This window comes from Rattus norvegicus, chromosome 4 (genome assembly GCF_036323735.1).
Source record: "Rattus norvegicus strain BN/NHsdMcwi chromosome 4, GRCr8, whole genome shotgun sequence".
Lineage (NCBI taxonomy): Eukaryota > Metazoa > Chordata > Mammalia > Rodentia > Muridae > Rattus > Rattus norvegicus.
In genome coordinates, this window is record NC_086022.1 from 23,295,414 (window position 1) to 23,309,598 (window position 14,185).

General features: G+C 37.4%; 1 protein-coding gene across 1 annotated transcript in view; it reads right to left on the reverse strand.

Annotated features, from left to right (window-relative positions):
• Sema3d (semaphorin 3D) overlaps positions 1-14,185 on the reverse strand; it is a 189,157-nt gene that overhangs the window by 23,599 nt on the left and 151,373 nt on the right. The window contains exons 11-12 of the mRNA NM_001104633.1: positions 11,086-11,230; positions 325-547 (exon numbers count right to left, since the gene is read on the reverse strand). Of these exons, the coding sequence (NP_001098103.1) occupies positions 325-547; positions 11,086-11,230 (368 nt within the window). The remainder of the gene's footprint in view (positions 1-324; positions 548-11,085; positions 11,231-14,185) is intronic.

The window sequence follows — 14,185 nt, forward strand, 5'->3', positions numbered from 1 at the left end:
AGTACCCTGTGGTGGCAACAGCAGAAAAACATGGAGACACGGCTTCACTTACTTACTTTTAGTCCTCCATGATTAGTCAGATATAATTTGAGGAGCAAATCCGGAATAGTGCAAAAAACATTTAAGATACATGTATTTTAAAACTTCAGTAAGGATAGCAGACATGATCGTCATTTAAATGTACCACCTAAACGAGTTCAGAAAATACTGGCAAGGTACTAACTAAAGTTTACTTGATTTTGGATGACAAATATTTTGTAGGCTTTTGTTTTATTTCTCCATTAACAAACAGTTCCGTTGATTGAAAGAGTGGTTTGCTCGTACCTGTTCCGAGAAACATGACATCATACTGTCCGTCTTCAGCGACCACGTGATCCACCACTATCTGCGTCAGTCTGTAATCCACGTTAATTCTCTTGAAGGTGGGTGCTCCGGCCACTGGATACACCGACTTATACATCACCGGGTGCCGCCTTATGAAACTGATAACATCATCTGGGAAGTCTCGGGTGGACTTAATCAGTGGATCATAGGTTTTGCTGGGACACTGAAAAGAAATGTGTACAGGAATAAACCCACTGTCTATGCACATGAACGGCATATGCCGTGGCTAAGAGTAAGCAGATGACTGGGCAGTGAGAAATCACTGACGTGTGGTAAATACTGCTCCGATAGAGTTAAATCTGTACTTCTTCATAAAAACACTCAAAATTATTGTGACTTTACCTGAATTCTCCAAGATTTCCTCAGTGTTATGTTCCTTTCTTAAAAATATTATTGTTTTGAATAAAGACTTTTTCTTTTAAATCAAGCATGATTATATATCCGTTTTAATTACAAAACAGGACCAGGGCAAGAGCATCCAGGTTCAGAGTCTACCCAGACAAATGCAGAGTTCAAGCCAGCCTATGTTCCAGAGCAAAAAAAATCGCATTACCACCCCCACCCCCCAACTCAAAAGTTTTTAATGATGGTACTGGAACCTTAAATGGGTGAAACTGTCAAGAAAATGATCCATAAACCTCAGAAGGTAAGAAAGCCTTTATTTTCAATTTAAAAAAAAATAGGATTCCTTTCTAATTTAACTACGTTTATTAAAAATTAAAAGGAACAAACCAACACGTCACAAAAACAGCTCCAAAGGAGCTTTCAGGGTTTGAGATTTTAACTCTACACTTCTGCTATAGCTACTACGAAAATTAGACCATGCCCCAGCTCGCAGCCTTTCCTCTAAGCCTAGGCTGAGAAGACACCTCAGCTCCGGTTCTCTCCTTTCTGCCTAGACCCGCTTCCTGGGAGCGTGTATTACAGGAAGCGTTAGCATCAACTGCCCTCTGGTGGTCGGACGTAAAAACACTACTTGATAAAAAGTCACCAAATTTGAGATTCAGTTATCCAAAATAAAGAAGGAATGATGTTAAAATTTAAATATTTTCAAGGTATATACTCTTTTATATCATGTTTCATTTATGTTTCAAAAACTGCATCCAAGGAAGTTGTCTGTAATAGAAGGATAACATTATCACGTTTTAATTCTTAATGGACAAATGTTTTTGTTTTTTTTTTTTGGAATAAAATTATATTTAATCAATACAAGCATATAAAATAAAAATTTATGACATCGGATAAAACCTATATTAAAATCCTCTGGATGGTATCAAAATAAAATAAAAACAAAAGCTAAAGAAATCTTAATTTTTTTCTAAAATGTGATAACAGAAAATGAAGAAATTGAACAAAGCCATTTAAACTAGGGACTAATTAGGATCATACCAGAGCTGCAAAGCCTTCCTCTCAGAAGTAAAAGGTACATTGTTAGCTGAAGGTCCTGGGGTAACTGATAATAGATAGCTCTCCCTCCACATTTCATACAAATAAAACTGTAATGGGCCTTTATGAAGGAAAATGTCCACCAAAGAGATTGTGCTAAAAAAAATTTTAAAGCCCTGGTGTCGACCTTCCAATTAAGTTGAAATTATCTATCCTTTACAGAAGGTTTGAATGTGTACTATGAAGAAACTGATCCCTTCCCAATGTCTAGCCTTTTAGACCTAGGTCTGTGTGAGGGAGAATGGGAACACCCTATATCATTAGGTGTTTGGTACTTAAGTTTGGCAACATCTGTGTGTCCGTCACTGTTCTGGGCATACCCGTCAACCACAGCGAATCTGTCAACTTCATAGAGGAAGGAGCCCTTTGTTAAGTGGATCGGGACTGGAAATGTATGTAAACACAGATAATACTGAGCTCTTTTCCAATTATAATCTGTACATTTGGGTTCTTACTCAAAGGCCATTCCCAGGGGGCACATACCTCATAACACCTTCAGTTCTATCTTATTGATTTGCCATTAAAAGCAAGATCTTGACTGCAGGATATATTGGAAAGAGCCCTTCAATGTAAGAATAAAAAAAGAAAAAGAAACAACGACAAAAATCTTTAGACTTTATAGCTGTAGTTACATAGCATCCAGAATTTCAGAATTCAGAAATTAATAATAGCCGATCCATAACTTTTGTTATGGAATTTAAAAAGCACGCGATTCACTGGAAGAGAGTACAACTAAATGAGATATAAACCTTCAACAGTCAGTTTCCCTCACAGCTTGCCCCTCAAAGGCAGGACCACATGCAATAAAAACTAAGGGCTAAGAAGAGAAGAGAAAGGGAAACCTGGTTTCTATTGACAGGCACAGAAAGAGTTTTGGAAATACATTTTCTTCTCGTGGCAGCTTTCCCTGTGGCGTGCGGCCAGCATTCTGCTGAGACCTTCGGCCCCTTGTTGCTAGGGGTAATCTCAGGCCCTCACCGCTGTGCTCACACAGGTGACTGTGGTTTAGGGGTATTGCTCCCCGAGATTGAAGGTAGGACAGTCTGAACCCAAAAGTGTTGTTTTGGTGTTGTTCAATCCAGTAGGTGTCTGGTTTGGTGTGACACAATACACAACTACGCATGCCCAACTACTATTCAGGTAAAATAGGGATGAAAGCCCCATGAAGGGCAAACAAAAGGTATAAAGAAATACCCCAGCTAATAAAAGCCATATGTGGTTAATAGTTTTCCTTCAAGGATTCCTACTGAAGCTGTATACACTAGGTTACCATACCCTAGGTGTGGGCGATGAGTGTATGCTTTGAAATTTGTTAACTATTACTATAATTATTCTAAATATCCCATTCTCCATAGCATCTTTTGTTTCTTCCCATGGCTTCCTAGCATTTACTTGGCTCCGAGGAAACGCAGGGATCCTAGCTTGTTAACTGTGTTCTCCTTACTCCTTTTAAAAACTCTTAGAACAGTTTAAACTCGAAACAATACAAAGGTGGAACAGAATAGTTTCAGTCAGACTTTAAAATGCCAACACGTTGCAGGATATATCACAGAAGCTTAAGAGAGGAGAGATCTGGCCTAGACAAACCCTTGAGGTGCCAGGGTGCAACCCCGCAGCCGCCAGTCTGCTGTCTGTGTCAGGCAACTGCAGTTAGGTAGGTGTGATTCTGTTGTGTGTGGCAGGTCAGGGTGCTTGTGTTGGGCTTTCAGGACAGCCGGAAGCAATGGATAAGAGGAAAAGCGGGTTTTCATCCAGTGAGAGAACGTTGCCAAGGCAAGGCACCAGGCAGCTGTAAAAGGCATTTCTACTCGATGCTATACTTGATTTCTGCTTTCTCCATGTCATAATCCCCTTACACAAAACAGAGCAATGCCTAATGTAAAGGAAGCCATGACATAAGGAAAGACCAAACCAGGCCTTCTATTGGGGCAGACTAGGGAAGGAAGCAGAAAATTTTATTTCTGATATGCAAAGTTTGTCTGATTTTAATTATTATTGGAAAACGTAAATTTTCTGAATGAAATCTTATCTCCCTTATTCATCTAAGCAATAGTCTGAAATAAATTTTGCAAAGAAAAGACTTTGTTTTGGAGATTAAAGATGTAGAGGAGGGATTTGTCCAAATATGTAGCCATTAGGGCAAAATAAACTACACAAAAATTAATTTAAGGAACTTAAACGTTTTAGCCCTGCCCCCAGTTTCCTTTAGATTCCCATTTCCTTACAGGAAGTTCTCTAACAGAATAATCAAAATACAGTTAAACATAGTGAGTAGCTTGAGAATTGGGGACCCCAGTTTAGAAGCTAAGGTTGTGCCTTTTAAACAGCTGAAATCCAGTGAAAAAGGTAAATATATTTTTAAAATAAATTTGCCTCTCACTGTTTTTGGAGAAGTAGCCCAGATCTAGTTAGTTTTTGGAATGGTAGTGATAGCTATTGTGTGAAAGTCTATAGCCCCTTCAGGTTTAAGAACTTGTGTTTGGGGCTGAAGAGAGGTCTTGAGTTCAAATCCCAGCAACCACATGATGGTTCACACCCATCTGCAATGAATCTGATGCCCTGTTCTGATGTGTCTGAAGACAGCTACAGTGTACTTATATCTAACAAATAAATAAATATTTTAAAAAATTGTGTTTCTTGAGGCATAGCTCTCTTGAAAATTTTCAACCTGAGGAATTCATGAAATTCTAACAGTATGTGCACCACTTAAAATTGAGCAGTGTCTGCCTGGCAGAAGAAGATGGTAAATCAATGACAGTACCCATGATTCCTTTCAGTGTCTACCAGTAAAAGAGAGGGCTAGTTAGAACAATCATGTATTTTGGTAATTGAATGTGAATTAGAATAATTTGACAGTAATAGCAGTAGTCATCCCGAAAGAAATTAAAAGGGAATTACAATTGTTACAAAATTTGAACACTGGGGCAAAATAGTTTAAGGGTAGTGAATCATATATTTCCTATACATCTACATTATAAAAGCTTTTCAGATTTTGACAGAAGGATGGTGTGATGGTTTGCATACACTTGGCCCAGGGAGTGGCAACATTAGAAGGGGGGGCCCTGTTGGAGGAAGTGTGTCACTGTGGGGATGGGCTTGGAGACCCTCCTCCTGGCTGCCTAAGGATGTTCCTGGCTTCCTTCAGGTAAAGATGTAGAACTCAGCTCCTCCTGCACCATGCCTGCCTGGATGCTGCCATGCTCCCACCTTGATGATAATGGACTGAACCTCTGAACCTGTAAGCCAGCCTCAATTAAATGTTGTCCTTTATAAAACTTAAATTGTTCATGCTGTCTGTTCACAGCAATAAGACCCGAACTAAGACAAATGGTTTAAAACGGAAATTTATCAAGCACTGTGTAATACAAATTATTAAAATGCCTTATCAGGATTGGAAGGATAGCTTAGTCTGTAAAGTACTTGCCACACAAGGAGAGAAATCTGAGTTCCAATCCCTAGGACTACATTAAAAGAACATAACAGGTACGTGTGTGAACATGCCTCTAACCATGTTCTGGTGCATTGGAGGCAGAGGAGGCAGCTTGCGGGCACTTTACAACATAGTCTTGGCAAGTTGGTGAACTCCATACTCACTGTCTCCAAAATAATAATATAGCAGGTATAATAGAGGACACTGAATATCAACTTCAGACTTCTGGAAGCACATTCACATATGTGTACATACAACACACATAAAATAAATACAGAACACACAGTTGCACACACATGTGTGCACACACATAAATTCCTTGTCAGCACAGAATAACTGTAAAATATACTTTTTATTTACTAAAACTATTTTAAATTATTTCTAAGAAATCAATTATCAAAATCACAATACTTCTCTTCAAATCCTCCTTAGACTGAGGTGTTTTTTAGACTATTAGATTTCTTCAGTTTGGTTCCGGTGACTGATTGTGCTTTTTTTTTTTTTTTTCTTTTTTCAGTAGGAACTTCACAGCACTAAATCAAGCAGGACAGTAAAGATTCTAAAATTCAAAAATTGTATCTGAAGAAAATCTGGTTTGTTCAGCTGCTCTTTTCAGACAGCAGAGGGCAGAAGAATCACCGAGGTAAAATATCTGTGAGTGCACAGGTTTATTAATGTAGAACTCTGGGGACCAGGAGTTGAGAATTGGCATTGATCAACAGTGGTACATTAGACCAAAACCAAGAGAATTAAGTCAGATGGGAATGACGCCATGCCAGTAAATATTTAACTGAGGTCTCTACTGGGATATCAATTCAGAGCTCAATCATAAAAGTAATGTGGATGCAGAAAATACAAGGCAAAGGCTCTAGCCAATGTATAGGAAGCAAATCCTACATTCAGCAAATCTCATTCTAGTCAGAAACATTTCGCTATAATTAAAATAAAACTGTCAAGTGTTGCAGGGCTACAAAGCTTCCTTACAGTTATAAAGAGGAGAGATGAGGCCATAGTGATATAATTCATGATTGTAACAGTAGCCATTGTTGTTGCTATCACTGAGAAGGTAACACGATATATGCATATATGTGGCTCTTCATCTAGCTTAAATAAGTTTAACTTAATAGAAATCTACCACTTTAAAAGTTACAAGACCATGAACACCTGTGAATGGATAGCCATTGATATTTTTCTCATATACAGCTGTGCGAAATAATCAATACTATGATGATCTAAAAATGTATGAAGTATGCAGGGTGGGTTATGACATATCTGTCATCCTAGCATTTGGGAGGGAAAGGAGAACAGGAATTCAAGCCATCTTTGACTACATAGTAAGTTTGAGGCTTGTCTGGGCTATGGTAAGACCCTGCTTCAAAACAACAAGAAAAATGTGTAGTGAGATATCATGTACGTACATATGAAAATGTTTGAGTTATAAGATATGTTGAGCTATAATTTTGAATAAACTCTCTGAATTGGAGGGTATAACTATAATTTTGTACTTTTAATAGGCACAGATATGACAGAAGATATAAAATAAATATAACTAACTTTGCATAGGTTATGCAGGCATATATTTACCAGGGAAACATTAAGAAAGACATAAAAATTATATTGAAGAATGTAAAAAAGAGTGATCATAAAACTCTATCCAGCGGCATCCCCTTTCATCCTGCTGGTTGGGTAATATGAGATTAGGTATGTTACTTAATTATTCTGGACACCAGTTTCCTCCAGTGTAATAAGAGGGTGAGTTACGATGTCTTTATCACTCATTCCAACTCTTACATTCTCAAATTTTACAAGAGCAGTCATTTGATAGTCTGTGAGCCTTAATTTCACTTATTTTATGAAAGTGGTTACTTAAAGTGGTAAAGTTCATTTGGTACAAGAACTCTTGTAACAAAATTTTCACATCAGATACACAAAATTGCTACCTCAATGTCAGCATGAAAATTAAAATTAATTTGTCTATGAATACATCAATATATTTGCAATGTATAAATAAGATAATCATTATAAGCAAATAAAATAATAAGCAGTCATTGAACACAACTGAATAAGCAAGGAAACAAAGAAGTTAGACCATCCGCATTCCTTTCACATTTTATTTAAACTTTGGTCATAGCTATTTTGAGTATACAGCACTAGAGACTGGTATATTTGATATATTTTGCTTCTTCTTTTATCACTGAGAAAAACCACTAACATATGCATTCTCTGATTTTGTGGGAGTCGCTTATTACCATCTCATAGAAGTGGTTACATGCTTAGAAGTGTCATATACAGTGAGGATTTTGTATGCTTGCTATAATATTTACAGCAGTTTCAGGCAGTACCTGAGAAAATAGTGACAACAAACCTTACTGCAGTTTTCTTTACTTAACTTTATAACTAAAAAACAATGCAACCATTAAATAATGGTAGATAGTCATTTTGATAATCGTGTTGAATTAATGAGTGCGATAAAATTCAGTGTGTCTTTGTATGAAAATTATTAATTGCAATTAATGTATACTCTTCTAGACTCAAATCCTTCCACTTATAATACCCACAGGATTGGGGGTAGGAGGACTGTAATGACTTGAATTCATGTCAGTACCTAAAAGTTATAGTATGATCATTCTTAGGTTCATTGCAATGCTATTCCAAAGCAAAGATATGGCACCACTGTGTGTATCCTGATAGATGGATAATGAGTACGCATGTGCTCACATGTGGGTGTGCACACACACACACACACACACACACACACACAACTCTGGAACACTGCTAGCTATAAAGGGGAAATTCTATCATATTTAGCATGAAAAGGCTTTTAGAATGACACTGAGTAAAGCAATTTGTTCATAGAAAGTCTGTTACTTACTTACATGAAGTACTGATGTACAATTCAGAGAACCAGAAAATAATAAAGTGGCTATCATGGGATAGAGAAAAGAGAATAGAGGGTGTTGGAAAAAACCTATGGCCACAGCTTTTCAGGCAAAAAGATTGAGTTCTGTATTACAAACATAAAAATTTAATAAGCTGTGTCACAGGCTCCTTGTTCTGTTCATAATAAAAATGAAAAAAAAAAAACCTCAAATGTGGACTGCTTAAAAGTTGTAATATGTGAAAAATGATTTCCACAGGCTGATAATGGTGGCTCACTCCTATAATCCCAATGACTGGGAGCTGAGTTTGTGAGAACTAATGTTATGTTTTAAGGTTTAATTATTGTGCTTAAGAGATATAGAAAACAAAAATACCTCTAATCTGTAAGCTTGATTGACTAAGAACAGATAAACCTTTAAGCCCCTCTTGCCCAAGGGCAGGTAACTTCCTGGAATGCTGAAAGCTGTTCATGTAATATAACACACCACGCGTTTTCACTTCTATAAATAAGGTTGGTTGTCCAACTGCCCAGGATGTGCATAATCACATGCAAGACGGACGTACATCGGAACAGAGTATAACAGGATGAATGCTTGCTTGCGCCGGATTGGACAAACAAGGGAAGTACGCAGTAATTGGGGGTTTGCCTTAGTATTGGGCTAACGTAATTCGGGGCCATTCTCTGAGAATCCTGGTCATGGACCTGGTGCACGTCCATTATTTAATAAAATTTAATAAAATGTGCTTCAAATTTAGCTCAGAAAATTGTGGCAGTAATCTTATTCTTCCAAGGTGGGATTAACAGATACAGTTGGACTACAGCAGTGCGAGGCCACTCTGGAGTACGTAAAGACTGGACCTCCAGACCAGTCTGAGCATTGGTGTAACTATTTCCTCCTCATTAGGACATTCCCTCCTGGAGGAAGGATTGTGGTCCACACAATGCAGGAAGCTCACAAAATTTACCAAGCTGAAGAAGCTCTGACGATTTAGCAGATACATGAAGCCCCTCCCAGGGTTCAGTCAGCAGGAAGGAATTACTGGCCAAGAGAGGACTTAAGAAAAGCTACCTGCAAGTTTTCTGTGTAGCTCCAGAGATGCAGCTTTTTTGAGTCATCACCATAAGGTGGGGTTGTCCGACAGTCACCCCGGCTCCTGAAAATAACCTTTCACCTCACGGAAGTGACACCAGCCACCTAAGTGATTCTGCAAGCTAGATGTAGATATAACAATAATAACTTCTGTGGTCTCTCAAGGGGCTATCTCTGGTGTTTCCTCATTTTCTCAAAAAAGGCCACTCAACATTGGACTGATTAGAGAGATTAAGACTATACTAATATAAATGTATAGTCTAATATAAATGATATCCATAAAATAATAAAATAAGCAAGGCAGAACATCCCAGAAACAAATTTATATTGAGGAATAATCAGAGGAAAATAGAAATAGTTGTGGAATAATACAGGTTTCATTATGCTGTGTAACAGGAAGCCAGAAAGATAATTAAGAAAGCCCTAGAACCAATTATAATCCCTCTAAGAATAAATACTAAAAGTAAATATTTAGTAAAATATTTATCATTTTCAATTTCTTTTGATGACTATTGTTAAATCTCTTGGTGAAAATATTTAGAATAGTACCTAAATAGTTATATAGGAGACTAACCTCCTTGATATTAAGTTTTGAAGAACATTTCATTTACAATGCATATATGGGGGTGTGCACTTCAGTGATTTGTGTGCATATGTGTGTGTGCACACGTCTGTGTTAACATGTTTATCTATGCATCTGCGTGTGAGTGTGTGAAGGTCAGGATCTATGTGGCTGTCTTCGTCAATTTTCATGTCTTACTTTTGAAGGCAGTACCTCTCACTGATCCTTTAGCTCAGGAATTTGGCTAGATTGGTTGGCCAAAAAGCCCAAGAGACCTTCCTATCTCTTCCTCCTCCACAGTCGGATTACAGGCATGCACCACAGCATCCAGGTTTTCATTTGACTTCCAGGGGATCGAAACACAGGTCCTCCCAATTGCACATCTCCATGAACCAGCTCCCAAGCTTCTGTTTTTCTTTTTAAGCAAATGCATAAATTCTAAAACACATTTTAATTTTTATCATCTGTCTTTAAATATGGTTTATATCATGTGAAAATAATTTTGGACAAAGATAGTCCTTTTCCTCCTCCTCCCCCTCCCCCTCCCTTCCGCCTCCCCCTCCTCCTCTTCCTTCTCCTCCTCCTCCTCTTCCCTTTCAAGCCAGCATAGTGGGTGTCCCCAAATTTGACTGCTGTTACTACAAGTATATGCCATCAAATTGTCTTGAACTAGAGGTTATTAAGAATTTCTTCTACTCTAAGGATGGTATATAATCTCAAATTTCAGCATAATAAAGACAGATGCATATCAAGAAAGGAGATCATTTAAATGAGCCATTTTAAACAATCAAGTCTTTTTTTTTAAAAAAAAACCCTAAGACATGTTAGAAATGTATGCAAGATATACGCAGATACATATGAACAAAACAATTCCTCAGTTGACATTTTCATCTAATTTGTCAAATTTGCATTCTACACAAGTAAATTGACATATCTGAGTCACATGTTGTAATGCTATCATAATACAATCATGTTATAGTCCAGTGTGTTCTTTAGTACTTAAAATTATCATTAAAAATTCTCCTTAGCTCAGTGGTAGAGCGTTTACCTAGGACGCGCAAGGTCCTGGGTTCGGTCCCCAGCTCCGGAAAAAAAAAAAGAACCAAAAAAAAAAAAAAAAAAATTCTCTAACTTCATTTGAATAACGGAAGTACTAACATATCACTATAAACAGATAGTTATTTCAAAATCAAGAGCACATGTGGCTTTAACAATGGCATAGTTGGTAATACTAGAATTAGGAACTGAATATGGCATTAGACAAACAATTCACTTTTATGTTGGGTACATACCGTTCCGGGTCGGGGATAAGGTATCCTTCCATCATATTGCACCCAACGATGGTCTGCACTTTCCTTATGAGCATAGGGACCGTTAAAAACTGCTCTGATATCAGCCATGCTGTACACACAGACAGCAGAGCCTTTGAAGATGGAACTGAAAGACAGGAAGACGATCCATTCATTCGCCCACTGAACACATATCTGCACCTAAGAGATGTGCGGAAAATACGTCGCATACTCCAGTTGACAGGCATTGCAGAATACGTGCCTAAGGAGCTTATAGGCAAGTGATCCTGACTGACATGTGATGATGGTAACTACTTTACAGGTAGGTAAGGGAAGCATGCATCAAGAATAGGCTGTCAAGAATTGCCACGGAACGGGTAATGAGTGGTTCTCAACCTTCCCAAGACTATGACCCTTTAAGATAGTTCTTTATGATTGAAACAGAGACTGAAGGAACACCCATTCAGAGCCTGCCCCACATGTGGCCCATACATATACAGCCACCCAATTAGACAAGATGGATGAAGCAAAGAAGTGCAGACTGACAGGAGCCGGATGTAGATCGCTCCTGAGAGACACAGCCAGAATACAGCAAATACAGAGGCGAATGCCAGCAGCAAACCACTGAACTGAGAATAGGTCCCCCGTTGAAGGAATCAGAGAAAGAACTGGAAGAGCTTGAAGGGCCTCGAGACCCCAAAAGTACAACAATGCCAAGCAACCAGAGCTTCCAGGGACTAAGCCACTACCTAAAGACTATACATGGACTGACCCTGGACTCTGACCTCATAGGTAGCAATGAATATCCTAGTAAGAGCACCAGTGGAAGGGGAAGCCCTGGGTCCTGCTAAGACTGAACCCCCAGTGAACTAGACTATGGGGGGAGGGCGGCAATGGGGGGATGGTTGGGAGGGGAACACCCATAAGGAAGGGGAGGGGGGAGGGGGATGTTTGCCCGGAAACCGGGAAAGGGAATAACACTTGAAATATATATAAGAAATACTCAAGTTAATAAAAAAAAATAAAAAATAAAAAAAATAAAAAATAAAAAAATAAAAAAAAATAAAAAAAAAGAAATGTAAATAAGAAACACCCAATTTAATAAAGATGGAAAACATACATGAAATAAAAAAAAGAAAAGAAAAAACTTTTCAAACTTTTACAGTCCATCCTCATACATGAAGATGCTCACTGCATCCATGAGCTATATTGAGTATAAAAAGATCAGTGTCATTAAGCATCATATTTTTCATAATTTATTAATTTATAATGTACTGATATTTTCATCCTACTTACTCATTGAGACTTTTGTCAGTGCCTACTGCTTAGCAATCAATTGAAAGGTTTAAATATCATCTCTCAATCATCTGCTCTTTCTTTATTAAATGCTTAACTCGTGAAAAAAAAAGATAGTTCTTTATGTTGCGGGGACACACAACCATAAAATTATCTTTATTGCTACATCATAACTGTTATTTTGTTACTATTATTAATCATATTGTACACATCTGATAGTAAGAATATCAAATACAGGACCCCTAGAAAGGGTCCTTTGACTCCCAAAAATGTCATGATCCCCAGTTTAAGAAACACTGATCTATAAAAACTGTAGTGTAGAAATGATTAGGCATGATTCTCACGCATTGTATAATTTTGAAGTCATTATTATACCTATAAACACTTAAATATAAAAATTTACATTATGTTTAAAATATTTGGATGTATGGAAAACAGGATCATTTATCTGCCTTTTTGAACATTTCATTTTATTTATTACTGTATTATTTGTGTATGATATGTAATTCTGAGTGACAAGTTTGATTGTCTTGATTGTCTTGTGTGTTGAGAACTAATGGTGTCGGGCTTGTGTGGCAAGTGTGAATACTGACTGAGCCACCTTCTTGGCAATCATCCATCTACTTAAGGTGATTGCAAATCCCTTTGAACAAGTTGTTAGCGTAATTTTGTTAAAATGGCTTTTAAGGCAGAAATAAACTTATTTCTTGAATTGGGCTTATGAATTATAGCCATCTACTCAACACTTAATGTGATCATAATCATGTGGTTTTAGCAGGAATACTAAACAGGAAAATTTCCACAGAAAGTCTAAAATTCTACAAGACAATCCTAAGACGGCAGTTGTTAGGAGACATCTGGTATTTCTTTCTTGTTGTATTTCTGCACAGCAGAATGCATTTCCTTTCAGGATAAGTCATTCTGCAAAGTCTGTTATTAAAATTAAGATAAACCTTTCTGCCCAAACGACATCATTCTGACTTTACACCAGCAAGCTAATAATTTCTTAGCATGAGAGGCTCACTCATTAATATTATCAGAATGGTTATGAGTGGGAAACATCAGAAAGTAATGGTAAGAAAAAGTCTAGAAGAAAAGTGATATTGTGATGATGACATATCCGCCTGCCATATTTTAAAGAAAAAATGCACCATTATTAAAGGTTAATTATGTTTTTTTTCACTAGACAAAGGATATGACTTGCATTCCAACATTACCTCAGTCTTCATGGAAGCATTAAAAATAAAACAACAAAGAACGCCAGGAACAAACACCCGACTTATAACTTCACACTCTGGGTGGGCAGAAACTTGATAGGAGAAGAAAAAAATATAAGCACTATCTTGGGGCTCTGTCTCCCTGGCACATATCTAAATCTTGCTTGTTGAACACACTGACTTCAAAGCAAGATTTTGAATGGAAAGGGGCCAAAAAAACGAGAGCTGGGACACTTGAACCACTACAGGCAATTTGCTCCTTTTGCATCTTTTTCAATGCATTGCACATTAATTAGAAAAATGGATCCTCAAAATACAGCTCTTAGGGTGTCTTCTTAATGTCCATATTAAAATATTTCATCTTAAGTGTCATAATTAATTAAATATTATTTTATAATGTATTTTGAGTTAGACAATTTCTTCTCATGAGGATCTTACTACAGGAAAAATATAAGCTATAAACTTAAAGAATTTATTTAAAAGGAGATACCAGAATCATTCCTTTCTCTGTTGATAGCAATACCACTAAGTCCTCCAATGCTAATGCCAAAGCACAATAATAAAGAGTTAAGGGAAGACATATGCAAAAC